Genomic DNA, 27,755 nt, shown 5'->3' on the forward strand with positions numbered 1-27,755 from the left:
AGAAACTAGACACCCCAAAGATCCTCTGCACCCGGGCGCTCAGCCCAAGGAGAAGAGGACCAAACGTATTCCAACATCCCACCAACATTGCAAACCAAAACCCACTTGTTGGTTTCCCTGGACGGACTCCTCCGTCCCTCCCTGCAACATCTTTGTGACCGGACCGTTCCCCATAGGATTGCATTGGCTCACGACGCTGTATGAACCACTGCCTTGGATCTTGCCCCTTTCTCACCTTCAATCCAAGAGAATGGTCCCGCAAGCCGCTGCCGAGTACGGGTATGCCATATTTGTTATTTCCTCCAATAGGATAACATTGCAGCCTCTGAAAATTACACTGCTGACTTTTTAAATACAAAATAATTTCTATAGCAAAATGTACTTACCTGATCGTATGGATTCTAGAGCCTAAATATATATAAAGATAGGTCTTATTTTTATAGATTGGTTTGGCTCTCCTTACTGATTCATGTGTCTCACTTATTGACTATTGTGTGTATTGGTGAACATTTGACACTCCCCTCTGATAAGCCTAAGGCTGGTCGACCACACTGCCCTCTAAAAGAGCACCTTGGGGTTGCTAGAGCAAGTCCCCGTTCACTGGTAACGGAATACCTGGACTCTTTGCGCGATAACCCTCTTTTTGGTATATCATATAAAGAGCCCGGTTCCTAAAAACGAGCAAGATGTTCCCAATTTGTACTCAAGTTAAGAATTCTGTAGTAAACAAGATTAAGCATGGATACTAGAGCCCCTGGTCTTGTTGTAAAATCCAAACTTTCCTATTTATTGGTGAAAACAAAATCCCCAAATTATTAAAGAGCAATTTAACTGGTGGACTCTGAAGCTGGTGATGGTCTAATGAGACATGGTCAAACAAGTTGCACGCATGAGCTCTCATGTTGAACGTTTTGAACGCTGACCCCGATAGGAAAAGATGAGATATAACAGGAATTGTCCAAGCAAACAAGGTTAGAATATGCAAAGATATAAAAAAAAACTTGTTATTAAAGTAATATGGGCAACACAAATTTGAGTGAATAATGCCACAAGGACTGCCTGCCTAACAGGCGTAGGACATTAGCTGAGCACAGAGGGCAAGAACACAGACGAACAAACTTCTGTTGATCAGTTAAGTACTAAGACCTCAGTCTTTGTGGTTTAATGATCTCTGTTGTCAGATTTTTGACGGGTCTATTTTAATAATTTCAAATCCTTTTGGACAGTAGAGAGGAATTCTGGTGAGAGAACCAACCTACCAAGGGAGCCTCTATTGTTGATAATGTAAATGTGCAATCGTTTTTGGAATCCAACTAGATTTTTAGAATAGGGCATTAAATAATTTCTCCATGATGATGACAAAGAATTATGTATAAATGCTTATCAAAGTCTGGCATCCCTATAGTACCAGATGTTTGTGCAGGGTATTAAACATTAAATGGGCTTACAACGAGGATATAGAGGACTCTCCTCCACCATAAGTTGGTCACTTTTCTTTAACCCACCAAGTTTTCTTGGTGAATATTTGGTGTTTAGCTAACCTGCAGTGAAGCGCACTTCTCACAACGCTGAGAATGGAGGCCAAGGATCGTGGCCTTGAGACGACAATCTTTCAAATGATTCCTAAAAAAATCACCAAGCAAGTGCTGTTAGATCAAATTCAGCGGGCGTGATAGTTCAAGATTCCGACTATGACTGGTACGATAATGAATGTGCCAAAAAGAGGATAGCGCTCAGTGCCGGCCTAAGAAAAAAAAGAAGGACAACCTCAGGGCAACGTTAATGCGAGCTCAAAGGTCTTATGTTATGTTATGTTAAAATCAATTTATAAAGCGCTCGTACGCCCGTGGGCTTCATGGCGCTATAGGAAGTGTGAAGAATCCGTCCAACATAACACTAAGCTAACAATGGCTAATGGTAGGCTTGAGAGAACAACCAGGCTTTTAGTCCCTTACGAAAGGTGAGTAAATCCTTACTTTGCCTAATCGGTAAGGGGATGGAGTTCCAAAGTGAGGCTGCTAGATGGCGAAAGCAGCAGCCACCCTGACGCTTCCTTTTAAAGCGAGGCACCTCCAATAGGGATTTTTGAGCAGAGCGCAGGCTTCTAGTGGGGGTATATTTAGAGACCAAACTGCGAATAAAGGCAGGGCCTTTATCTTGTGTGGCCCTGAAGGTGATACAGCCAGCCTTAAAGGCTATGCGCTGGGAAATCGGAAGCCAATGTAGCTTTTCTAGTCCAGGTTTAATAGAAGACCATTTTGGCTGTTGTAAAATGAGTCTAGCCGCTTGATTCTGGACTAGTTGAAGTCTCTTCGACAGGCCCACTGGAAGTCCCAGGTAGACGCTGTTGGAATAGTCCAGACGGGACATGACCAAGGCAATAGTAACCTGGATTAAGGCAGACTGGGTGAGTAAGTGGGCAATTTTTTTTATTTTTCTCAATAAGTCTTATAAGCTTCTCATAGGATATGAGAATAAAACTGGTGCATCAAGGCCTGGAAAGCCTTAAATTATGCAATTGAAATTAAAGAAACAAGAATGTTCTGGGAAATCGTAGGGTGAGGCTGCCCAGGTCCATGACAGAGTTTGGAGGCCAATACAAGTCTTTTAACATGGTTAGAGCATTTCTCCTCACTATGCCAAGTGTCCGTGGAGGATGACGGGGGAAGAGTAAAGATGGATTTGCAGGGATCCACGCAGAATGAAGACAAAACCATGGCTCGTCTGCCCAACCATATCCATGAAGTTATCTCATTCAGTTGAATGGAAGTAGTCCATGCCATACAACATCAAAAGCTGGGAAAAGCCCCCGATGTGCTCAAAAGGAACCTGGACATGTGGCTGGGCCCTCTGACATTTGCCCTTAAAGCTATCCTATTGGAAGTCATCTATAATAGTCCCCATCCATGAAAAAAGGGCAGAGGGAGTGATCTTTCTTACTACCACCCAATTTCGTGACTGGGAGTAGTAAGTAAAATCTTTGGTAAGAGGTTGCTTGCTTGCCTGGAGACTTGGTTGGAGGACAACGGCATAATGTCTCCTTCAAGGCCGCTTTTGCAGGGGCCAGAGCGCGATCAATCATGCCTTGTGAGTACACATAATCTGTTCGAAGTACACGCTATGGAAATCACCACTCTTCCTGATCTTTATAGACCTAAGGACCACTTTTGACAGTATGGACTGGACTACATTATGACGTATCCTGCAGGACCATGCTGTCCACAAGTATCTACTGAATCTGCTAATGAGCCTTCATACCGGAAAAACAGCAGCCGTAAAATATTGCCCCAAAGTAGAGTGCACAACCACTTTTGAATTGCACTCAGGGATCAGGCAGGGTGCATTCTGGCACCACCAGCTCTATTTAACATCTAGATCAATGACATAGGGAAGACGCTCTTCAATCTCGCCCAGGATGTACCAAAGCTAATCGGACATAGAACTGTCCATGCACAGCCTACTGGAAGGCTTCAAACTTTTCTATAAATCCAGGAAACTAATAATCAGTGTGCAGAAAACAAAGTTAATGGTAATTAAATCAAGGGCTAAATTAAAGTCAACTTTCAGAATTTATCGCAACCAAATAGAACAGGTTCAAACCTTTGATTACTTGGGCATACAGATTGATTATAAGCTTCTCTGGGGCAGTCAAGTAAACAAGGCTAAAATGGTCTTTTCCCAACAACGCAGAGCGGTACGAAGATTTGCGAGCAAGTGTAATAAATCGCCTGATAAAGCCGGCTTTGTCTCTGCACAAAACCAAAACAATAGCTGCAAGCATATATGGCTCGGAAATTAGAGAAATGCAAACGTACAGGCCCTACAAAAAGTGGAACACACCTTCCTGAAGCGACAGCTACACCTAGACCCAGGGACACCAATGGTAGCATTCAGAGCTGAACTGGAAATTACATCTGTGGCAGATTACATCGCTTTCTGTCCTGTAAAGTACTGCATATGTCTCTGGACTAAAATCAATGCTGCAGAGTACCTAAAGAGCTTGGCTCCGAAGGCTCCTTGGGTCCAACTGGTTGGGAAATGAAGTCCCCTTGGCTCCAGAGGATCCTTGGGGGCCAACTACCCCTCCTGTTACCGCCAGTAACTATCACACAGCGGTATTGCGGAGAGCTGGTCAGAGGCCCGTCCCCTTTCTCTACTACACTGAAAATGTAACTACTATTCTAAAGAAACATAGAAATTCACCAAAAACCCAAAGGTTCCAGGGAAGTTATAGTTCGGAATTAGCATTTTTTTTAAACTTAGAAATTCACTGAAAAAACCTAAGGTTACAGGAAAGTTATAGTTCAGAAACGGAATTTTAAAAAAACTTAGAAATTCATTAAAAAAACAAAGGTTAAAGGGACATTATAGTGAGGATCACGTTTCAATTGAACAAAACCAGTGAATTTCAGCAGGTATAGTTAGCTGAGCTAACTATAATTTGCGCCCCCGAAATGCACTGCTTGTGGCCTCACATATTCCATCACACATGACAGGCCAGTGACATCACTGATAACATCATTGATGGCACAGACCTATATAACCTTCCTAACCAATTCTGCTCTCACACAGTTGCATTTTTTGCAGTATTTGCTTATACAAGCTGCTAAGGCTCTTCCATTTGGAGCCTAGGCTGACATGGATCCTTTTTAGCTTTTCACCTGCCGGTTGCAATGCCACTACACCACTTTTTAGACGTACAAAGCATTTATTAAAAGCTTCAGTGTTTATCTGTAGTTAGACATGACACATGACATTCATTGCTCGAGCCCGTCCTACAAGTGGGAGTCGTGCAGTTGTTTTAATACATTTATGTCCTGACTCCTTGTGCCTCCCTATAGAGGCTAGCTATAGTCTGTTTGTGCCGTAGTGAAGGACGGAGGACATAGCTATGTTGCTAAGGGAAGCCATATGGCTCTACTCTTTGTCCTATAAAGCATCCTGAAGCTAAGCAGATAGCACCTTGATTGCCTGAAACCGATGAAATGAGGCTTGCTACTAAAAAGGGCTTATGTGGACGGAAATTTCTTTTTTTCTCTTTTAGTCCTATCTATCATTTAGAGCTTGAATTATTACAAAGATTACATAAGTTTGGGGTCCCTTCGTACTATGTATTTTATGTTTTTATTATCGTATGGCTTTAGTGTAAAGCTGAATCAAACTTGATTGATGTTTAGCAAAAGCTCCTTTCATGTATTTTTCTGATAGACAGAAACTTGCAGGTTACTATTCAGAAGCAAATGGCCAAACCTTCTGTGTCATCTTGAATAGAACAATCATATGTAATCAAGCAAGTAAAGAATAGATACATGATTAGCAATTAAGCAACAGAATGATACAGAAATATTCAGGCAAGTAGAAGTATATAACTGAAAAGAGGGGGTATGATGTTCGCATGCAAGGTAAGGTGGTCGATGTGAAAGTATTTTTTATTCTCTTTGTCTGGGTGTACTCTCGGAATCAGTGGCTCTAGAGTTACAGTTTCTGTATCTTTTTGAAATGGTGCTTCCTTTACCAAAACTCTGTTGATCTCTAAACTAATCAGGTGAAGATCATTCAGAGAGCTAAGTGTTACGTAATTAGACAATTACAAACTATATATACCTACATTATAATTCGAGGATGGTATTCCATTACAGAGTTATTCATGTAAAAACGTTTAAAGTACATACTCGCAGTTCCCTGCAGAAAAGACCAAATAAAATCATGTATTAGGGATTCGGAAAGTTTCATACACCGTGCAGCTATAGCACATCATTTCATGCAATAAAAACATAGCTCAAAGAGTGTCACAAAATCAAACAACCCATTTGTAAAACACAGTTTTAAACTTTTCTTTCTTTGCGGCTCTATTTGCTCTATGCTGGCTCAAATTGAGGCATTCTGGATTTCTATTAGAAGTATTTAGAAAACAATTTCACAACTATTCAGTAGTGCTTAGTTCACTATTTGTAACACTGCTGTCATTAAAACTGATTTTGCATAACTCACAAGTTAAGAATATGTATTTTGTGCTTTGCTGTGTTTGTAAATGAGAAGTGCTTCATATGGCCTTACCTGAGTAAAGCATTCAACATTAATCAGGCCAGACTTAGAAAAGTTCACACCAACACTACCCATCCTAAATCTATGGTGACTGCCAGAAACAACCGAGATGATAGCCACCAATACAGTTTCATGTCATCATGCATCAGGTGGTCAAGATAGGGACCCTGGACATGAGCAATTAAATAAAAAACAGGGACAACCCTAAACAATCGTTTTCTGTACAGAATGCATCAACGAGATAGAGTTGACTGTATGATGATACAGAACATTTTTGAGATGCAAAATAGTCCCTCATTACTGGCAAAGCAAGAAATCCACATGCGGCAGAAGTGTACACCAAACAGACTACAGCATGTGGGGAAAGTTTACAGCTCTAGGTGGAGCGAAATAGATGTATATCTGAGATGGATCAGTAATTAAAAAGAATAGAAAGCACACAAAATGTTTTTTTGTTGTTCCTTAAGTGGGGGTGGTGGACGGGAATGGGAACAGTGTGGAACAGAAGTAATGGGGGCAGAAACAACATGTAGGAGGGAAATGGTATGGTGTAACAACATGGGACAAGTCAGGGTTGACAAAACACATGGGTGCATGAGGACTGACCAAGCAACAAGGGGAGCGTGGGAGGTGAAGAAGCAAGGGCAGGATGGACAGCAAAGCAACACAGGAGAATGCAAACCTTATGGGGAAACAACAGGGTTAAGGACACACAAAAGTGTTGTGGGAAAGCACTAAGGAGGGTGGTGGTGGTGGGGGTGGGGGGGTGGAAGCACAGAGGGCAAGCGCTACTGGAAGAAAGAGCAACATGGACTGCAGGATGAGAGAAGTACACTTGGGAGACAGCAAAAAGACATGCATTCTTGTGGAGTTTTTAACCTTAAAGAAAAAAGCAGTGCTTTGAAAAGTAAGCAAATCAAGTAGAAATATCATCCGATTAAATCAATGGTGTAGGAAAGGGGGTTCCAGTTGCAGTAACCCCCCCCCCCCCCCCTCCTCACTTTTTGAGAGATTTCTGATTCACTTAGACTGAGTGTGTCCTGGGTCCCTTCCAATCAGGTTCCCACGGCCTGTGTCCTTTCCCTAACCTGTATCAATGTTCCCACAATTGTCACAACTCTGGCCTACCTGCAAATCCCTTGTTAGGTGTACCTATGGTACCAAGGGCCTGGTAGCCAGAGAAAGGGCTCGGAGGGCTGCAGCATGTATGATGGCACCCCCAGAGACCTCGCACCAAAAACATGCACCACTGCCATTGCAGCCTGTGTGTTTTGGTGCAGCTAAAAGCGAAGTCGACATGGCACACATGGCCATGCCTGCCCAGCACTGCAAGTGGCATAGGTAAGTCACCCTTAAGGCAGGGTGCCCAATACCTAATGTGGGGACCTATCTGCATGAGCAGACAAGCCCCTATAATATCTAAGACCATTCTCAGATATTATAAGTACACAGTAAAGCCATGCTGAGTATATGGTCTGGGAACTGGTCACTACGAGATTCCTAGTACCATAATGGCTTCACTGAATCCTGGGATGTTTGATATCAAACATCTCAGAATAATAAACCTGCACTGATTGCAGTGTCAGATTTATTATTCCATGCACTCAGGTATCCCTTCTAGAGGGGACACCTGAAGTGTCTACAAGTGCCTGGCATGCAAGGCATGCCAACATGGTGTGAACACTAAGAAATACACTACTGTAATTCCAAGGACTACTAGGGAAATTAAACAACTTCTTACCTGTAGGACTGAGTATTGTGTTTACATCTTGGAATGTGATTGTCAACTGAAGTATGTAGGAAGTAGTAGGCTGCAGATCCATAAGAGGATTTTGCAGCACCTACGCGCCATAACGAACAAAGATCAAAGCTATCCGGTTGCAAGGCACTTTGAGGCATGTCACAATAGTAGACCTCAGTGCTTAAAATATTATGCAATCAAATCTGTCCCGGCCACAAAAAGAGGGGGTGACAGAGAGGCCTGCATGCATAGGTTGGAGACTAAATACATTCTGGAGTTCAACTCCAAATGGCCTGGAGGCCTTAATACCACAGAGGACCTCCATACTTACTTATGAATTAGGCCAGGCACACTGTAGAGATACATGGTAAATAGACCTATATTAACAGCACTTTAGTCAGACCGGAAAGAGGAATTGGACTAATAAATTGCACAATTTGCGCACTTTGTATTTATACATATTTATATTGTGTAAATCATATTGTTTTTATTGAAAACATATTTACAAATGCGATGTATACGATAGACATAATTGATTTTAGCCGTCTTTTAGATATTAGGGTAGTTTTATCCAAGTGTCTTTTATGATTGCGGGTTTTAGTTATGTCACCGATATCCTTTTTATATTAGGTCGATTTTATAGAGGAGTTGTAATTCGTTTTAACGGCATGAATAATTGGATGCCGTTCTAATGAATTTTAATATACTGTTTATCACATTAAGTACTGTATGAATTTATAAAATTGTGTCTTGAAATAGATTCTACTGACACTTATGAACATGTCTTTTTCCTTATCCCCTAGTCGTTCATCTCCTCACTTTCCTTCGCTGTCAAGTTTCTGAAATCTCTATGCACCAGTCACTTTGAATAAATTGCACTATAGCACGAGGTCACTTTATAAGCTACTTAATGTATGCTACCCTCGTGTTAATGCAGGATATGCAAAATAGGTATATGAGCAAAATACGGTTATATGATGAATGTTGAGATAATGATGATAGTTTAGAATACGCATTGTCAAGTATACCTAGTGACTGGATAACAATTTATAATTGAACATATCTTCTGTATAGTTCTATGATATTAGTTGATCACTTTATGATTTTATTTATTTAAATGTAACAATAGAATATACTAGTTTTTTTCTTAGTTATGATTTTGAGCACGTATTGGTGAGCACGTGTTTTAGTTTGGATTCTAAGATATGTAGTGTCAGATGGATGAGGATAAAATAACTTAGATATGTTTTGGAGATTGGAACCAGCATTCATGCAGGTATTATGTAATAGCGCTATGTGATTGTAACACGCTATTTTTATTCCAAAACACTCTATAGACATTTTTAGTAATAATATATAAAAATGTCTAAAATTAATATAAAGTTTTTTTGTATTTATACAGCTAGTAATGTAACTATAATTACAAAGCATATGTATTTATACTGATAGTATTTCTTCTATATCCATCAAATGACATGTGACTGCTTTTTGCACTTTAAATAGGGCTAAGCATATTGTAACGCCATGTGACCAAGGCCGCTGGGACGGCCGAAACGCGTCATGGCAGTCTGTCTGTTTGACAATAAATAACGTATGCTGTTACAAGTTGGTCCTTGCCTCATAATTCACCAAAGGTGAGCGCAGCTGCGAGGTATTGCAGATATATACCTACATCTAAATCACATAATCCAAAATGTGAAGCGCTTCTAGTTTGTGGATGCACGAAGTGCATAATATAGAAGGCTGCAATGTTTCTATTCAGTGAGTGGAGTGCAGCCTCTCGTCGAAGCACTCACCTGTGATTCTGAATATAGCTTCTCTCCTGCGGCAGTCTGCAATAATATGCTAAAATGTTCAAGACTAAAACAGGAACAGGTTATGGCTTGATATTTCTAAGAAAACCCGGGGCAAACAAACAGATTCTTCCAGGTGCATCCTGCCTGCTAGCGAATGTATCTTCTGATAGCGAGAGCACCCTGAGCATGCAAATAGGTCACAGTTTAAGATGCCTGAGAGGCGACGTAGCATTCTACACAACTCAAAATAGATAATTAGGTCACCTGAGACGGGAAAGCGATCGCTTTGCACTGTGTATGCTTTAAAAGCAGTTCCTTGCCAGGAAAGATGTTACGGCCGGTATGGGGTGCCAGGTGTGTTTGATATCTATTTGGCTTTGCTTTTCTATGGGGCTGTTGTATTTATAGCACTGGGTGGATGCAGATCATCGTGCCCTTCTCTGCAATGCGTGTTCGATGCAACAGCACTACAGCAATCTCTAAAATTCGATTTTTACTGATCTGTACAGGAAAAGCAGTCAGGACCAAGCAACAAGCAACAGCACGGTCACCTCAAAAAGTAATTGGGCAATGCGCTCTGGAAGGCCTGATCATCGAAAGAGGCATAACGCATGCATGCCCTTGGCGATACCTAAAAATTGAACAATGGTGCCAGCAAATGGGAAGTAATGGGAAGCCAATTAGCTTTAAGCCCAGAAGTAGATACAGCATGTCTAGATTCGAGACAGCGCATGTGCATCATCTAGAGCAGAGGCATAAAACAAGCATTTACAATGCAATGGTCTCTGCATCATTAAAGGTAGAGCTATTGGCATTGCTCATGACATTTCTTTTTTTTTCTTTAAATCATAAATAAATGTCATTGTCATTTACATTGCCAATACACAGCACTCTGCACCTGCACTCACTACTCTGCACACACTCACTACTCTGCACCTGCACTCACTACTCTGCACTCACTACTCTGCACCTGCACTCACTACTCTGCACACACTCACACTTTGCACTCAACAGCACACACCACTCTTCACACACTCGCACTCTGCACTCAACAGCACACAGCACTCTGCACACACTCGCACTCTGCACTCAACAGCACACACCACTCTGCACCTGCACTCGCAGCTCTGCACTCAACAGCACACAACACTCTGCACCTGCACTCGCAGCTCTGCACCTGCACTCACTACTCTGCACACACTCACACTCTGCACTCAACAGCACACACCACTCTGCACACACTCACACACTGCACTCAACAGCACACACCACTCTGCACCTGCACTCGCAGCTCTGCACCTGCACAGCATAATAGGTGATCTCAGGTGCAGCGTTAACTTTACACATACAGTCCTAGGATTAGTGTTAGAGTGCTGGGGTGGGAAACCTGCAATCTAAGTAATTGTATTCACTTTTACCACGTCTTACCTTATTTTGTTATTATGTAAGCACATATTACCTCAACCTGGCACACATCTAGCCAGCTACAAAGCTCTGATAGTTAATGAATATTTATTGGCTGGATAACTGCCATGAGTCTGTTTAATCTGCCAAAAACACACATTATTTGCAATGCTATACAAAAGCTCAAAGTTCAAACGTAAATAATAATGCAGGAACAAATTAGCATGGAATTTGTCTAAACAAAAGTGCAGAGGCTCAAAGTTTTCTTAGAGGCGTGTTGTTGCCAAATGCCGGGGTTGCCGATTAAGTTGATTCCACTTCAAGCAAGCCTTTTTTTACGCCACCCTACACTCCCTGTCTCTTTATCTTAATCTTGCAGTATTTTCGCCAATGTGTCTCCCTTTGTCACCTTTTGCTTATCTTTCTCTTCATCCTTGTCTTCCACCTTTTCTGCCTTTCCAGCTTAGACCAACCAAAGTCTGACGATAAAAAATGCCCTCGTCTACAAAAATGAGCGTCTCTAGCCACCGGCTAAAATTAATCACTGGGCGTCATGGTGTACAGTTCACAGAATACAGCAGCCAGCAAAAGAGTTTAAAACGCTGCATGTAACTTTTGAGACCAAGGAGAGCTGCGGGCAGAAGGAAGGGGGGCAGAGGAGAGACGAAGGGGGGCGGGGGTGCGACGAGACACGGAGAGCTGCGGGCAGAGGGAAGGGGGGAGGGAGAGAGACAAACCCGGGATCAGGCTGTATGCTAATGGTAAGAAACAGCGAGGAGCAGCAAGGAAACAGGGACGTCTGGGTCAAAAGTCCGGAACAGCAGCAAGGAAACAGGGACATCTGGGTCAAAAGTCGGCAAAATGGCAATATGCCAACTTGATATTAAGGTATTGGAGCGCTTTAAACGAGCACCAGTTACATTACACTAGGAAACATTCATGTTTGTGTTGTCTTCCTGATTGAAAAGTAACAACCTAGGCAATTGGACAATAAAAAGTCACATATAGATCAAAGAAATATATAAGAGTAAAGTACAGCTGGCTAAAACACAAGTATTTATTAAACAATTAACACAAATAAAAACAGGTCATTTATATGACATCAAATAGCAGTTAAAAAGTCACAGTATATAATTGACATTCAATTATATACTGTGACTTTTTAACTGCTATTTGATGTCATATAAATGACCTGTTTTTATTTGTGTTAATTGTTTAATAAATACTTGTGTTTTAGCCAGCTGTACTTTACTCTTATATATTTCTTTGATCTATATGTGACTTTTTATTGTCCAATTGCCTAGGTTGTTACTTTTCAATCGTGCCTACTTCCCTGACCTAGGAATTACAAAATTCGTTAATTCAGGGGGTCATTGTTACCTACACGTTTGTGTTGTCTTCCTGTCCACTCCTTGATCTAAGAGGGGGGTTCTACCCAAGGAATCCACATGGGACCTGGGTGCTGTATGGTGTAGGAAAGAAGGGTCCCAGTAGAGCTTTATACATTTGCTTGCATTTATTATAGAAAAATCAAATGTAATCACATACAATGTCAGTTAATCACAATGCATGACCCATATCATTTGGTCAATAAAAGTGCCCCAAGAAAGGAAAGGGGAGTGGGATAGCGTGATGCTGTGAGGGAGAAGGACAGTGAGGGAATAAAGTTTGTGACAACTTATATATTGCAAAACAGTTTCATGGCTTCAGATCCCTGAGCCGAAGAAATTAGGGGATTATAACATATCCCAAAGGTTTGAACTATTTCTGTTGACACCGAAGAGTTCAGAATAATGGGGGAGTGTCAACTGAACAGGAAATAGAAGTAGCCGTCGACGTTTCGACCCCACGCTACACTTGTAGGCGTTTGTCAAGCCTTACATCGGGGTCTTCATCAGGACAGGGTGGTCAACAAAGGAGCACTACAGTATCTAGAAACATAAAACAATAAGGTGTAAAGCGCCGACAATCAATGTCAAAGTTACTGTAGTAAGCGGTAAACACATTACTAACACTGTTACCATGGCCATTTGCGGGCAAAGGATTGCAATTACTGTGACCAATGTCTTTTAAATAACACGCACAAGAAAAAAATCAAAACATGAAATACACATTTCAAACAATTCTGTACAACCCGTAATGAGTATCTAATTTAAAAAAAAAAAATTATCTGGCGTATACAGGATAACACACAAAAACACAACATCCTGACTCGGCCAGGGGAGGCCAATTAGTCCAATGCGAGATAGTGACCTCTTGGGTTCACACAACCCATCCTAGTTGTGGTGCTGTGTCAGAAGTAACGTTTGAGTATAGTTAGGTCAGGCCAAGAATGTATCGAGTGAGAGAGGCAAGGGGGACTCAAGTTACTAGCAAGGTTAAAATAGAACACAAAGAAACATACCTGCTCAGTTCGAGCAAGTGGCAGGATTATGTCCTCATTATTCACGTCGGGTAATTAAGCTGAATCTGTGGGCAAGGCAACGAGTGTTAATAATCTAAGCGACATTACTCAGATGGGATTCGACATTATATAGGGATGGTGGCTTACCTATATAATCACCCAAGGTTAGGAGTATCCAGCTCCTATACCATCTCTCCGTGACGACGGTGCGTCACTAAGGATCGCCTCCGATGTGCCGCGTCTCTAGACAGTAAACCGGGAGAGGGAAGTGTAAGACCAACTCACTAGTATATTGGCTGACGCCAGCGAGAGAGAATTGAATCTCACCTTGTATTACAATTCACGGAGTTGGAAATGAAGCCTTTCGCGGTTTTACAGCTGATGAGCGTAGCTCGTTGAAGGGGTTTAAATCACGTAACATGAACCCACTGGATCTATGGGCAGGTAAGTAAGTTTCAATGAAGCGATCATCAATATAAACATAAAATCACAACTTCATATAGGAATAGGGCTTACCTATATAGCCCATGAGGGTCGGAGTGTCCTTATCACAAAACTCGGCGGGGCGTCATAATGATTGCTTCATAGATACGGCAATTTTGAAGCGATCGGGGGAAAGGGGGGGGTTAAGTTATGACCCACTCGTTGGAGTTGGTAGGTTGGAAAACATCTAGGGAGAGAGGGATTAATCTTACCTTTGAAAAACGGTGACGGAGCTCTCAGTTGCAGCCTTCCCGCGGTAGCTGAATGCAAGCGAGTGGGCGTGGCCTGTGGGGAGGGTTTTAAAGATAGAGGGAGAACAATGAATCCGGAGCGTTGTTATTAGCAACATGAAGCTCTAGGGACTGTTCGTGAAAAAAGAAGAAGGACACTGAGTCCTGAGCGTAATGAATAGCAACCTGACGTTGTTAGTAGCAACATGAAGCTCCAGGGGCTGTTCGTGAAAACCGAAAGGGGACACTGAGTTCTGAGCGTTGCGAATGGCAACCTGACACACATTGGGGTGACGCCAAACTCCGCGATGTGTCCATATAACTTACGAGTGGTCGAGAAGGATATTAATTACACTATGTTACGATTGTGAACCCGACCTAATCATTAAAGAATGGCTGGAAAGGGTCACATTATGAAGAGAGATCACAGTGCAGTAAGTCTACAGATGCCGATGGCATCATTATAAATTGTGCGTTGTGGAATTGGTGCACCTCTCATACACGAGGGTAAGATCTCTTGCTATATTGGGTTGCATATAGTGAAGTGATTATGTAAGCTGTTAAGAATTCTACATTCATTACCGTGCAATGAATACATGTTCAAATGTCATTAGAACCAGTATAAGTTCAGTAGAGTACAGGTTTCACTCGTGGAGAGATGCACCTCTCAGGCACGAGGGTGAAGATCTCTTACTATATATCTAGCATAGAATTCCATTTGGTGCAGCACTGTCTGACTTATAGGTTGAAGATCTTTTCTTATATTGGGTTATATATAGTGAAGTAATATGGTAATTACGTGAAAGGTAAGCTATTAAGAAATACCAATTCTACAGCATATGATTCCATTGGGTGCAACATTGTCTGACTTACACAGTCTGTCTCGGGAGACGTATCCCTGGCATATATACACAACAGTTACATAGTTCAGTTAATCCATGCTTAGGACCTCTCACACAGGAGGGTCAAAAGGGATTACCTATAATAGTCCATGAGTATACCATGTAGGGGGTAATCAGCATGTGTCTAAAATGCAAATAACAGACATATTCAGATAACAGACCTATTCGTACGTTAACGGCCAAAACTAGCTAATTGGGCATGGCTACTTTCTGATTCATTAAGGCCATTTCGAATAGTGTCCATAATGGTCATCCATTTGGATTCTCTCAGAGTTAGAATTCGTGAAATGTCCCCACCCCTGGGGCCCAGATTGATTTTCTCTAGAACTAGCCATTGTAATGTCTCTGGGGTGTGACCCTTCAGAGTGCAATGATCTACTAGGGGGGCACCCTGTACTTGGCATCTGATTCTACTGCCGTGTTGTAGAATGCGGGCTTTAACCTTTTGTTGGGTCTGGCCTACATAAGCTAAATCGCAGGGACACTTAATCCAGTAGATGACATTTGAGGAGTTGCAGTTGGTGTGTGATTTCAATGGGTAAGTTTTGCCTCTGTAGGTCAAATCTTTGGTTTGGATAGTTGTTGCACATGCGTGCATGATCCACATCTAGTGTGTCCTACAACTGGAGGAAGATGCCATAGTGAATGAATAGTAGGATTCGGAGGTGTAGGAAGGAATGATTGTACAACCTGGTCTCTGATGTTCCGAGCTCTCTTAAAGGCGTGTAATGGTGGTGCTCGTTGTCCAACGTCATCTGCTACCAAAACCCAGTGTTTATTGATAATTTTCTTAATGTCATTGCTGCGGGTGGAAAACGTGGTTACACAAATGATTCGTTCAGCTGCTGAGTCCTCTTTGGTTTCGCAATTCAGTAGATGCTCACGGGGGCTGTACCAGGCTCTTTTTCGTGCACGTTTAACTAAACGTGTAGGGTATCCCCGTGCTGTCAGTCGGTCTGTAAGGTCTTGGGACTCCAACATATAGTTCTCTTTAGAGGAGCAATTCCGTCGGATTCTGAGGAACTGTCCGACAGGGAGATTGTCTCTTAGCCCCCTGGGGTGGTGGCTGTTGTATTCAAGTAATGAGTTCCGCTCGGTGGGTTTTCGAAACAGGGTAGTTTCAAGTAATTTGGTCTCCGGATTAAGAAAGATGGTTATGTCCAGAAAAGCAATCCTCTCCTGATTGGCATCCAGGGTGAATTTTATGTCTGTGCTCTGTAAGTTGAGCCAAACATGGAGTGACATAAGATCTTCTCGCGTGCCATTCCATAAGCAGAGGACATCGTCTATATAGCGGACCCACATGTTGATATGGTGTCCGAATGGGTTAGTATCACTGAGAATGACCCAGACACTCAACTGTTAGTAACTTGTGACAGTGTCATTGTACACCAGTATCCCTCAGCTTGATGCCATCGCTGTTATGGAGAAGGCCCTCGAAACAAGGACAGCTCCAGTTCCAGTACCTACGTACTTCATCATAGAACTCTTGAGAATAGCCATGATGAAAAACTTTTTCATGTTTCAAGGAGATTTCTTTTTACAAACTAAGGGAGTAGCGATGGGGGCTACATTTGCACCCAATCTGGCCATACTATATATGGACGATTATGAGAACCGGGTCATTCTGCAAACGTGCACGAAAAAGAGCATGGTACAGCCCCCGTGAGCATCTACTGAATTGCGAAACCAAAGAGGACTCAGCAGCTGAACGAATCATTTGTGTAACCACGTTTTCCACCCGCAGCAATGACATTAAGAAAATTATCAATAAACACTGGGTTTTGGTAGCAGATGACGTTGGACAACGAGCACCACCATTACACGCCTTTAAGAGAGCTCGGAACATCAGAGACCAGGTTGTACAATCATTCCTTCCTACACCTCCGAATCCTACTATTCATTCACTATGGCATCTTCCTCCAGTTGTAGGACACACTAGATGTGGATCATGCACGGCATGTGCAACAACTATCCAAACCAAAGATTTGACCTACAGAGGCAAAACTTACCCATTGAAATCACACACCAACTGCAACTCCTCAAATGTCATCTACTGGATTAAGTGTCCCTGCGATTTAGCTTATGTAGGCCAGACCCAACAAAAGGTTAAAGCCCGCATTCTACAACACGGCAGTAGAATCAGATGCCAAGTACAGGGTGCCCCCCTAGTAGATCATTGCACTCTGAAGGGTCACACCCCAGAGACATTACAATGGCTAGTTCTAGAGAAAATCAATCTGGGCCCCAGGGGTGGGGACATTTCACGAATTCTAACTCTGAGAGAATCCAAATGGATGACCATTATGGACACTATTCGAAATGGCCTTAATGAATCAGAAAGTAGCCATGCCCAATTAGCTAGTTTTGGCCGTTAACGTACGAATAGGTCTGTTATCTGAATATGTCTGTTATTTGCATTTTAGACACATGCTGATTACCCCCTACATGGTATACTCATGGACTATTATAGGTAATCCCTTTTGACCCTCCTGTGTGAGAGGTCCTAAGCATGGATTAACTGAACTATGTAACTGTTGTGTATATATGCCAGGGATACGTCTCCCGAGACAGACTGTGTAAGTCAGACAATGTTGCACCCAATGGAATCATATGCTGTAGAATTGGTATTTCTTAATAGCTTACCTTTCACGTAATTACCATATTACTTCACTATATGTAACCCAATATAAGAAAATATCTTCACCCTATAAGTCAGACAGTGCTGCACCAAATGGAATTCTATGCTAGATATATAGTAAGAGATCTTCACCCTCGTGCCTGAGAGGTGCATCTCTCCACGAGTGAAACCTGTACTCTACTGAACTTATACTGGTTATAATGACATTTGAACATGTATTCATTGCACGGTAATGAATGTAGAATTCTTAACAGCCTACATAATCACTTCACTATATGCAACCCAATATAGCAAGAGATCTTACCCTCGTGTATGAGAGGTGCACCAATTCCACAACGCACAATTTATAATGATGCCATCGGCATGTGTAGACTTACTGCACTGTGATCTCTCTTCATAATGTGACCCTTTCCAGCCATTCTTTAATGATTAGGTCGGGTTCACAATCGTAACATAGTGTAATTAATATCCTTCTCGACCACTCGTAAGTTATATGGACACATCGCGGAGTTTGGCGTCACCCCAATGTGTGTCAGGTTGCCATTCGCAACGCTCAGAACTCAGTGTCCCCTTTCGGTTTTCACGAACAGCCCCTGGAGCTTCATGTTGCTACTAACAACGTCAGGTTGCTATTCATTACGCTCAGGACTCAGTGTCCTTCTTCTGTTTTCACGAACAGTCCCTAGAGCTTCATGTTGCTAATAACAACGCTCCGGATTCATTGTCCTCCCTCTATCTTTAAAACCCTCCCCACAGGCCACGCCCACTCGCTTGCATTCAGCTACCGCGGGAAGGCTGCAACTGAGAGCTCCGTCACCGTTTTTCAAAGGTAAGATTAATCCCTCTCTCCCTAGATGTTTTCCAACCTACCAACTCCAACGAGTGGGTCATAACTTAACCCCCCCCCTTTCCCCCGATTGCTTCATAGATGCGGCAATTTTGAAGCGATCATTATGACGCCCCGCCGAGTTTTGTGATAAGGACACTCCGACCCTCATGGGCTATATAGGTAAGCCCTATTCCTATATGAAGTTGTGATTTTATGTTTATATTGATGATCGCTTCATTGAAACTTACTTACCTGCCCATAGATCCAGTGGGTTCATGTTACGTGATTTAAACCCCTTCAACGAGCTACGCTCATCAGCTGTAAAACCGCGAAAGGCTTCATTTCCAACTCCGTGAATTGTAATACAAGGTGAGATTCAATTCTCTCTCGCTGGCGTCAGCCAATATACTAGGGAGTTGGTCTTACACTTCCCTCTCCCGGTTTACTGTCTAGAGACGCGGCACATCGGAGGCGATCCTTAGTGACGCACCGTCGTCACGGAGAGATGGTATAGGAGCTGGATACTCCTAACCTTGGGTGATTATATAGGTAAGCCACCATTCCCTATATAATGTCGAATCCCATCTGAGTAATGTCGCTTAGATTATTAACACTCGTTGCCTTGCCCACAGATTCAGCTTAATTACCCGACGTGAATAATGAGGACATAATCCTGCCACTTGCTCGAACTGAGCAGGTATGTTTCTTTGTGTTCTATTTTAACCTTGCTAGTAACTTGAGTCCCCCTTGCCTCTCTCACTCGATACATTCTTGGCCTGACCTAACTATACTCAAACGTTACTTCTGACACAGCACCACAACTAGGATGGGTTGTGTGAACCCAAGAGGTCACTATCTCGCATTGGACTAATTGGCCTCCCCTGGCCGAGTCAGGATGTTGTGTTTTTGTGTGTTATCCTGTATACGCCAGATAAATTTTTTTTTTTAAATTAGATACTCATTATGGGTTGTACAGCATTGTTTGAAATGTGTATTTCATGTTTTGATTTTTTTCTTGTGCGTGTTATTTAAAAGACATTGGTCACAGTAATTGCAATCCTTTGCCCGCAAATGGCCATGGTAACAGTGTTAGTAATGTGTTTACCGCTCACTACGGTAACTTTGACATTGATTGTCGGCGCTTTACACCTTATAGTTTTATGTTTCTAGATACTGTAGTGCTCCTTTGTTGACTACCCTGTCCTGATGAAGACCCCGATGTAAGGCTAGACAAACGCCTACAAGTGTAGCGTGGGGTCGAAACGTCGACGGCTACTTCTATTTCCTGTTCAGTTGACACTCCCCCCATTATTCTGAACTCTTCGGTGTCAACAGAAATAGTTCAAACCTTTGGGATATGTTATAATCCCCTAATTTCTTCGGCTCAGGGATCTGAAGCCATGAAACTGTATTGCATTCTAAATTAATTTTGCAATATATAAGTTGTCACGAACTTTATTCCCTCACTGTCCTTCTCCCTCACAGCATCACGCTATCCCACTCCCCTTTCCTTTCTTGGGGCACTTTTATTGACCAAATGATATGGGTCATGCATTGTGATTAACTGACATTGTATGTGATTACATTTGATTTTTCTATAATAAATGCAAGCAAATGTATAAAGCTCTACTGGGACCCTTCCTGTCCACTCCAGCAGCAAAGGTGTGGTCCATATTTTAATTTAAAATTCAATTAAAGGTAATATGTGATGCTTCTTGTAAGTGTAAAGTGACCTAGTAATGTTTTCATAAATGTGTAGTTTCAAATATCCCCTTTAAAAAAGCAAGTATGGGAACAGACACAAACTATGTTTGCATAGGCCATGATCTGGTGAAAGCATCTCACGGCTATCAACTCAAAAGCTCCAAAGTTTTCCAGAACATGCCAGGGGTGAGATTATCATCTAATCCTTTGCTTACGTTTTTTTTTCTAATAGAAACTGAACTATGAATCTTACATGCTAAGAAAAAACGGTTGGAACTGGGAAATGTGCCGAATTCCGCAGCTAATTATTATCTAGTTGTTAAGTGAGGTGGCATGACGCACATCCCCAGTACCTTGTAACATACCTATTCGATTTGTTGTTTACAGCAGTCAGACTCCCTTGTCCTGCCACACTGCCTTGAATGTCACTGGCCCCATGATCTCCTGAATACCGGGCTGCACATGTGGGCCGGGTGCTGTGGACTAAAACGGCAACTTAGGCAGGCAGCGAGTGTATTGGGAAGGAAAATCAAAGCTGCCTGCTAGTTTTCCATCTGTCTGCCTCTGGCCAATAAACGCACCGCACGCGTGGTCAGCAGGGCGAAGGCCTTTCCGGAAAAAACAGCAGGCAGGGCGCGGATCCACGAGGGGGTGCTGGGCACGCACTGTCTGCTAGGTCGCATTAATTTGTTTGACAATAACAGAACACTGAGACACATATCACGTGGAAGGCTCCTGATCTTTTGGATATCTGAATTCAGCTATTGGGCACCGGAGCAGAGTGTGACAATTAGCAACAGCGCACTAAATGGCAAGCAGGCTGCCTCAGTACTCACTGTGTCTAAGTGTCAGAGTCCAGGCTGGCGAGGTAAAGTTGCGGCCCGCGACAACGCCGCGTGAGGGCATGAGGTGCTGTCCTCTACTCTGCGCAAGTTCAAAATGGGGGCTCGGGGGGCTTCGCTGCGTCCTGGGGCTGAGGTGTGTACTCCACGGCGTCGTGACTGCTGGAGTGAACTAAGTAGGCGAGAGAGATGGGAGCTCCGTGGGGAGAGAGTGGGGGGAGGTGAGCAGCGGAAACGGGGGTGCGAGGAGAGACGAAGGGGGGGGGGGGGTAGTTTGCGACGAGAGACGAAGGAGGGAAGGGGGGTTTGGGGGAGATAGACAGAAACTCGGGATCAGGCTGGATGCACATGATAAGAAACAGCGAGGAGCAGCATGGAAACAGGGACGTCTGGATCAAAAGTCGGGAGCAGCAGCAAGGGAACAGTGTCATGTGGGCCTCAGAGCTCGCGCAGCTTCGCACGGCAGCAGACCTGAACGGCGGGGGGGGGGACGAGGAGGGGCTCAAGCGCTGTTTGCAAAGGCCGGGGTAGGCAGGAAAACGGCTCACCTTCACTGTGGTGCTGCCTTCAGGCTCGCAGGAGCCTCTCTGCACTTCAAGACTCAGCGGTGGACAGGCAACAATGGCGGCCAAAAACTTCTGAAAAATTTCGGATTGGGGGCGTGTTTTGCTGTTCTGAGTGACGGACGGCGTCACTGTCTAAAGAACAGCAAAAATGACCCCCCCCAAATCTGAAAAGGACGGGGCTACATCGGAGTTACGGATCTCTCCTCCAATGGCTGGCCTCCGTTTAGGAAGCCAGCCAATGGAGGAGAGACGGCCAAGGGAGGCGGGTTACAAATCCCTACTAAGTACCATACGATCTCCTCCTGGAAGCTGGCAAGCCAGCATTTCCGGTCCTCGACCGAAAGGACCCAATCTTAATGAAGTTCCAGAACATAGTCCACTTCAGGAACATCTTTGGTCTTTACAAACCACAACAGGATCCTATTGCCCACAAAAACAGACAGGACATACCAAATGCCATCCGGAGCCTCATCCACACGAGTAAAATTGAAACAACCTTCAGACCACAAACAGCCAATTCTATTCCACAATTTTTTTTTTTACAGAGTTTTATATAGCGCGAACTTGACCCAAATCAGATATTCGAGCACTTTACATAGTACCAGTTGCGTTACATGAGGAAACATTCATTTTTTTTGTTAGGCACAGGGAGATTAAGTGATTTGCCCAGAATCATAGGATGTTCAGCGTTGTTGCAGAGGCTCGAACCCAGTTCCCCAGATTCGAGGACGACTGCTTCAACACTGAGCAGGGCCCTTTGAGCATGAGATTCAACCCTTGCTGGCAACCTATTTATCCCAACCAACTAGCTCAGCAGACCTCACTAGTCTTTTTTCCAGGAGGGGTAATGTGTCTTGAAACACAAAGTGACATATTCGTGCTAGATTAAACAAATAATTATACTTGATAACTCACCACCACAGACTTAGGCATCACAGGCTTAAATGCAGAGCAGAACTCTAGGAGCCTTTTCTCATAGTATTTGCAAATGGTCAACTCTTCATGTGGCTCAAGAAGAACCATATCTGCAGCTGGAAACTTTGTATATAAGATGAGATAAAAAGATCAATGTTACCATTATGTTTTGGTCACTGTGTCAAGAAATACATTTCAGCAAGACTGGGGAATACTTAACTTTTGATACACACATTTGAAAGAATTTAGACAGCACATTAAATCATCAATAACTAGTACATTTGTATTAGCTGATCACCAAATGCATTGCATTTGGCACAATTGCTGTTTATGAAGTATGCTAAAAACATCAAATTACAAAGCAATATTTTATTTACTCAATATTTGCTGAACAGATGCTCAATTTCTAAAACTTTAAGTAACTCTAAAAGAAAGAAAACGTGAAAAGGTGCCATTGTTTCACGAATACTGTAATCACTGTTGTTCAACCATACATAATGAAAAGAGGAAAAGATTGGCACATTTCAAATATTTTTTAAGATCTGTAGGTTTATGAACAGATACAAGTTTAATTACATTGAAAACCCTACACATAGCACTATAGTGGCATTTAAGGTCCTACTCCAGTTGAAAACGTCTATCATTCTGTAGTGTAGTTTCTATATTCCCAATAGGCTCTGCGCATTGGAAAAATATATCCTATAGATGTGACGTAGGACTTAGGTCGACTAGGTCTCTATCGAATATATTAGACTTAATTGTGAGTGCCAGCTAGCTCAGAGGTCACTAGAAACTTTCTTGAATAAACAAGAAGGGATTAGTTTCTGACAACCGCATAAACATAACAACTTTGTTTCCCCAAGATAAAACGGATCTTCAGAGTCGTGGAAACAATAGATAGATATTTTACTTAGTCAATCGTGCATGCTTCGTTTCATCAGAGGTGCAGAGAAATAGAGAGACAGGCGTTTTCAATAAAAGTATTTATTGAACAGTCTTCTTTCTCATGCAGAAGAAATGAACTGCTACAATCGTAATACTGGCTGAAAAGTATAATATGTACAGCAAGAAGAGTATTATAAAATAATACTGTAAAAGCATGGTATGGTTTCTAAGCCATAAAATACATACATAAATAAATAAATACTAAAAGTACTCATCTGGTGCTTCTAAAATACGCCTACCCTGATGTACCTAACCAAAGTCTAGTACGAGGGAAGAAGTAAGTGAGGTGTAGCATAAGTTTAGTATTCTTTGCCAAGAATCTATCCAATATTGCTCTTAGGGTCTAATCTGCTCCGTACCTTGGTCTAGAATGAAGGAGGTCTGGTATCTCTCTGTCTCGGGACTCTATTTCCCAACACCCCGCAAGGGGAGCTTGGAAACACTGGAGCTGGATTTCTCGGCAAGAGAAAAGACAGTGTCTCTCTCAGTGCGTCAGCTGGAGCGTCGGCTTCCTTCGGCACTTGCTGTAGCGAGCTGTGTCGGGCATGAAGATAGTCGAACTGCTCCAAACCACCGTGTGTTTGCTAGGGCAAGTGTGAGCATATTTATACTTTGAAGGTGAAGAGTTTGACGTAAAGTTGGACATAATAACGTCATCAAAGAATCACAGTTCTTTGAAAACTCCATGAGTTCTTGGACAAATCAATATTCAAGCAAGGGGAAGTCCCTGACTGCTGAAGCAGAGTTTTCCAAGAAATCTTTGTGGCTTTTCGGAACTAGTGGAAGTATCCATGCTGTATTTGGACTGCATGGGCTATGTCTAAATATGGTTATGATTCCTATGCCTATATAAGGACAAGGTGATATATACCTATATGAGGGCATGAATCGGGAAAATTACACTAGGGTCCTAAAATGCCATACAACACCCACTCCACTTTATTATGTTCAACATTACTAAATTTTAAGCATTTAAAACTTATCTAAAGCATGTGTTTACAATCCCGCCCAAAAATACATAAAATGCATTTGAAATGGTTGCACACAAAAATTAGCATTTGTACTGTAAGAATTTAAAAGCAATGATTTCATTTTAAGCATATAATAGGATATTGGCAATGCTAACTGAATAAATCATGAAAATTACATTTATGAAAGGGCTCTTAAATAAAGAAGAAAAAGGTCGAGACCATCCCATAGTAGAATATATAAACTGGCTTGATTTGAGGATAAGGTCAATATTGTTTCTAGGAAGTATTCAAAGAGTTCTTGTTCTCTAAGAATAGTTCTACTTTAAGCAGATTACTTTGTGCCAAAGTTCAATTTTGGAAAAAGTCAAATCAAATCGTAGAAAAATAGAGTTCCAAAGTTAGAATTTTTTTTTTGTTTTGAAAAACGAAGGTCGAATTCAAAGTTGATAGAACGCTATGTGCTAATTTCAAAAGATATTTTCGGTGTCAGGAGAAAACATTAAATCTTTCAAGCTGGCAAAGAAATAGTCTACCACAGTAGGTGAAAGTTGAACCACGTCATTAAGTAGATCAATCGTACACAGATGAGAAGCATCGCCGTCAGCGTCAGTCGCATTAGCAATGTTCGCACTGGATGGTACCTGTGTGCCTGTTGGTCCACGTATCTCTCTGTCTGCTGTATTTGCTGGTGAGACCTCAATGAATGCCGTCATCAGGATTGGTAGCCGCTGGGGACAACACAATACATGAGCCGCTACTGAACCAAGCAAAGAGTCAACATCCGTTGGCAGTGCTGATGGAAGTGTCAGACAAATATCCAACACGCATTCCTCTCCACAAAGCTGGCATCGTAGAACAGGTAAGATGCAATCTTGCCAGATTGGTCTGAATGATAGGAACCACGTGGTATTCAGATCTCTTAAACGAGCCAAGCCAAGAATCTGTATCATGCGCTCACGACACTGCATTGCCAGAAGAGTGTTCTCCATGGTAATCTGGCTATCGCTGGTGACTAGACTTGCCATATCGGAGCAGAAGGAACAAGAATAGTACTCCTGCTATGAGTCCCAAAATGAGAGGCAGGCCGCCAAACACAGAGTGCACAAAGTTTGGAAAAATTCCTAGGACTGCTTCAAAGGGTGCTAACGGCCCTGAAAAAATCGTCTTAAATACATGTACAATACCACTCGTAACAGACATGTTTAAGATACAACCTAACATTTCTGCGAAATGTATGGAGCAGTTTGTTGCTAATAGGGCATGTATCTCTGCAGAGGACCGTACAACTTGCAAATCAAACGTCTCTTTGGACGAGGTCAGTGGCACAGTTTTTTGTAAAAGAATGGCTTTCATTCTACTTAAAGTATCAATTCGTATAGAAGAGATGTGCAGTGAAGGCCATAGTGGTGACTACCCGTCTGTCTTAGTTTTAGGAAACAATACTTGCATACAACAAGTGACCCTGACTGACACACTAACAAGATAGGCTATTCCTGGCATCATTCCACAACAGCTGTGATCATTCAACATTATGTAGCTCCCATTGGAAAGCTGCCTAAATTTTGGCTCCATCACTGCTGCCGGAGTACCTTGCAGGCGGCAGGATAAGTTGGTCCAAGAACCATCGCAGGCTCCATGCAAATTAATACCCGGACATAAAAAAAGTGTATCGCTCAGTGTGCTTTTGCAATTTTTACCACTAAGAAATACCTCCTTTTCACCACTCCAACATTTGTGTGTGTATGGTAAATCCCAGGTCGACTTTATGTATTCTTTACCCAACCTTTCATACAGGCCTGCTGGTATGCGTTTCAAGCAATACTGAAACCGGAAAATCATCACTGGCAACGTGATGGTGCCATGTATTATCCATTCTACGGCTGGTTTCTCAGAAACTGTTAATGGTAATCTTTCCAGTTTTTTCTATGCTCAGCACCGTATAGTCTGCTCCCTTCTGTGCCTACGAGATTTCTTTATCTGTAAGGCACATAGCCTGAACAAAGATTTTGTAACCTCCAGCCTAGCAGCATTATAGAACGCAATTGAGACTATCCATGTTGTAACATCAGCAAGTCCTGTTCCATTATGTCTATGGCAGAGGATACAATGCTGTCCAAAGAATAAATTCTGGATGACAGAGTCGTTAACCCATTGTCAACTACAGAGAGAGCTTTCTCTAAATTAATGCGATCAATTTCACGTATTCGTTCTGCAATTTCCATTTGTGTGATTCTTCATGCTTCATTATAAGCAGCATATATACCGGCATATATCAAACGCTTATGACATGGTTTACGAGGTCCTTGTAAGAAGTTTCTCAAATCAACGCCATCTTTAAGTAAAGTTAAGTGTTGTTTTATATCTGGGAGTGCAGATTTTTGTAGCCACTCAAGGGACAGTTTTCCTACACTGTATGTTATTATCCCTGGATTTTGTCTCTGGACATATCTTGGATCTGGCCTAGTTACTATAAACCCTTGTGTTGTGTTCAGGAATCTATCTTGACAGGTATTCGTGTCTGTGGGCCAGATTAACCATTTTTTCCAATCAGGATTAGTTCGGTTTTGTTGTAAAATATATTTCACGTCTACCTCCTCATCTGAAGTTCCATTACGATCAGGTGTGGGTTTAGGTATGGACAGTTTGTTTATGTCTTATCTTTGCCAGGCCAAGACAAGATGTCTGTTGAACAGTGTCATTTAAAAACATTATTTGTTCTGGGATGATGCAGGCTCTGAATAAGGCTTCTAACCCTTGCACCTGCCAGTCTTTTGCGCCCCAGACAGTTTTTGTCTCAATGTTGTCTTTCCAAAAGTCAAAACCTAATGTGGACAATTGAGTATAAAAGGCCGCAGAATAAATGTGCTTAGTATTAGTCACCATACTTTTCATTCCTGTCTTATTAACATGTTTAAAGTAAAATGTTTCTGGATTTGTGACATTAAAACCTAAGTAGTATGGAAATTTTTCATAAAATGTTTTTGAGCTACCCTTTGGTAGCGTTGGACAATGTTCACATTGATTATAAGTAAAAACATTTCTAGGGTTTGCAGATTTGTGCAAATAATGATGACCATAATGATTAAAACAATACATTTGTTCATAATATGATGAACCTTCTAAGTATTCATGTTTTGTAAATTTTGCTGATATTTTTAAGTCTGCCATTATGTTAATAACAGTCTCAAAGTCCCAATCATCAGAAAATGTGCTGGGTGAAACAAAGTCACTCAAGGAAACTTTAAATTGATGTGGAATCTTCAACAGCTCTACAGGACCATAAATGTCAATCATTTCTGTCCCATGTCATACCACCGGGTAGAGGAACGGCAGTGAT

The 27,755-nt window shown here is 42.2% G+C and overlaps 1 protein-coding gene across 8 annotated transcripts in view; it reads right to left on the minus strand.

Moving 5' to 3' along the window:
• The window catches only part of CCNH (cyclin H), a 249,184-nt gene that overhangs the window by 144,660 nt on the left and 76,769 nt on the right, over positions 1-27,755 (minus strand). For all 8 annotated transcript variants that reach the window (XM_086960869.1, XM_086960871.1, XM_086960868.1 and 5 more), the window contains exons 3-4: positions 22,503-22,625; positions 5,609-5,682 (exon numbers count right to left, since the gene is read on the minus strand). In XM_086960869.1, the coding sequence (XP_086816995.1) occupies positions 5,609-5,682; positions 22,503-22,625 (197 nt within the window). The remainder of the gene's footprint in view (positions 1-5,608; positions 5,683-22,502; positions 22,626-27,755) is intronic.

Source organism: Lissotriton vulgaris, chromosome 3_1 (genome assembly GCF_964263255.1).
Source record: "Lissotriton vulgaris chromosome 3_1, aLisVul1.2, whole genome shotgun sequence".
NCBI classification, from domain to species: domain Eukaryota; kingdom Metazoa; phylum Chordata; class Amphibia; order Caudata; family Salamandridae; genus Lissotriton; species Lissotriton vulgaris.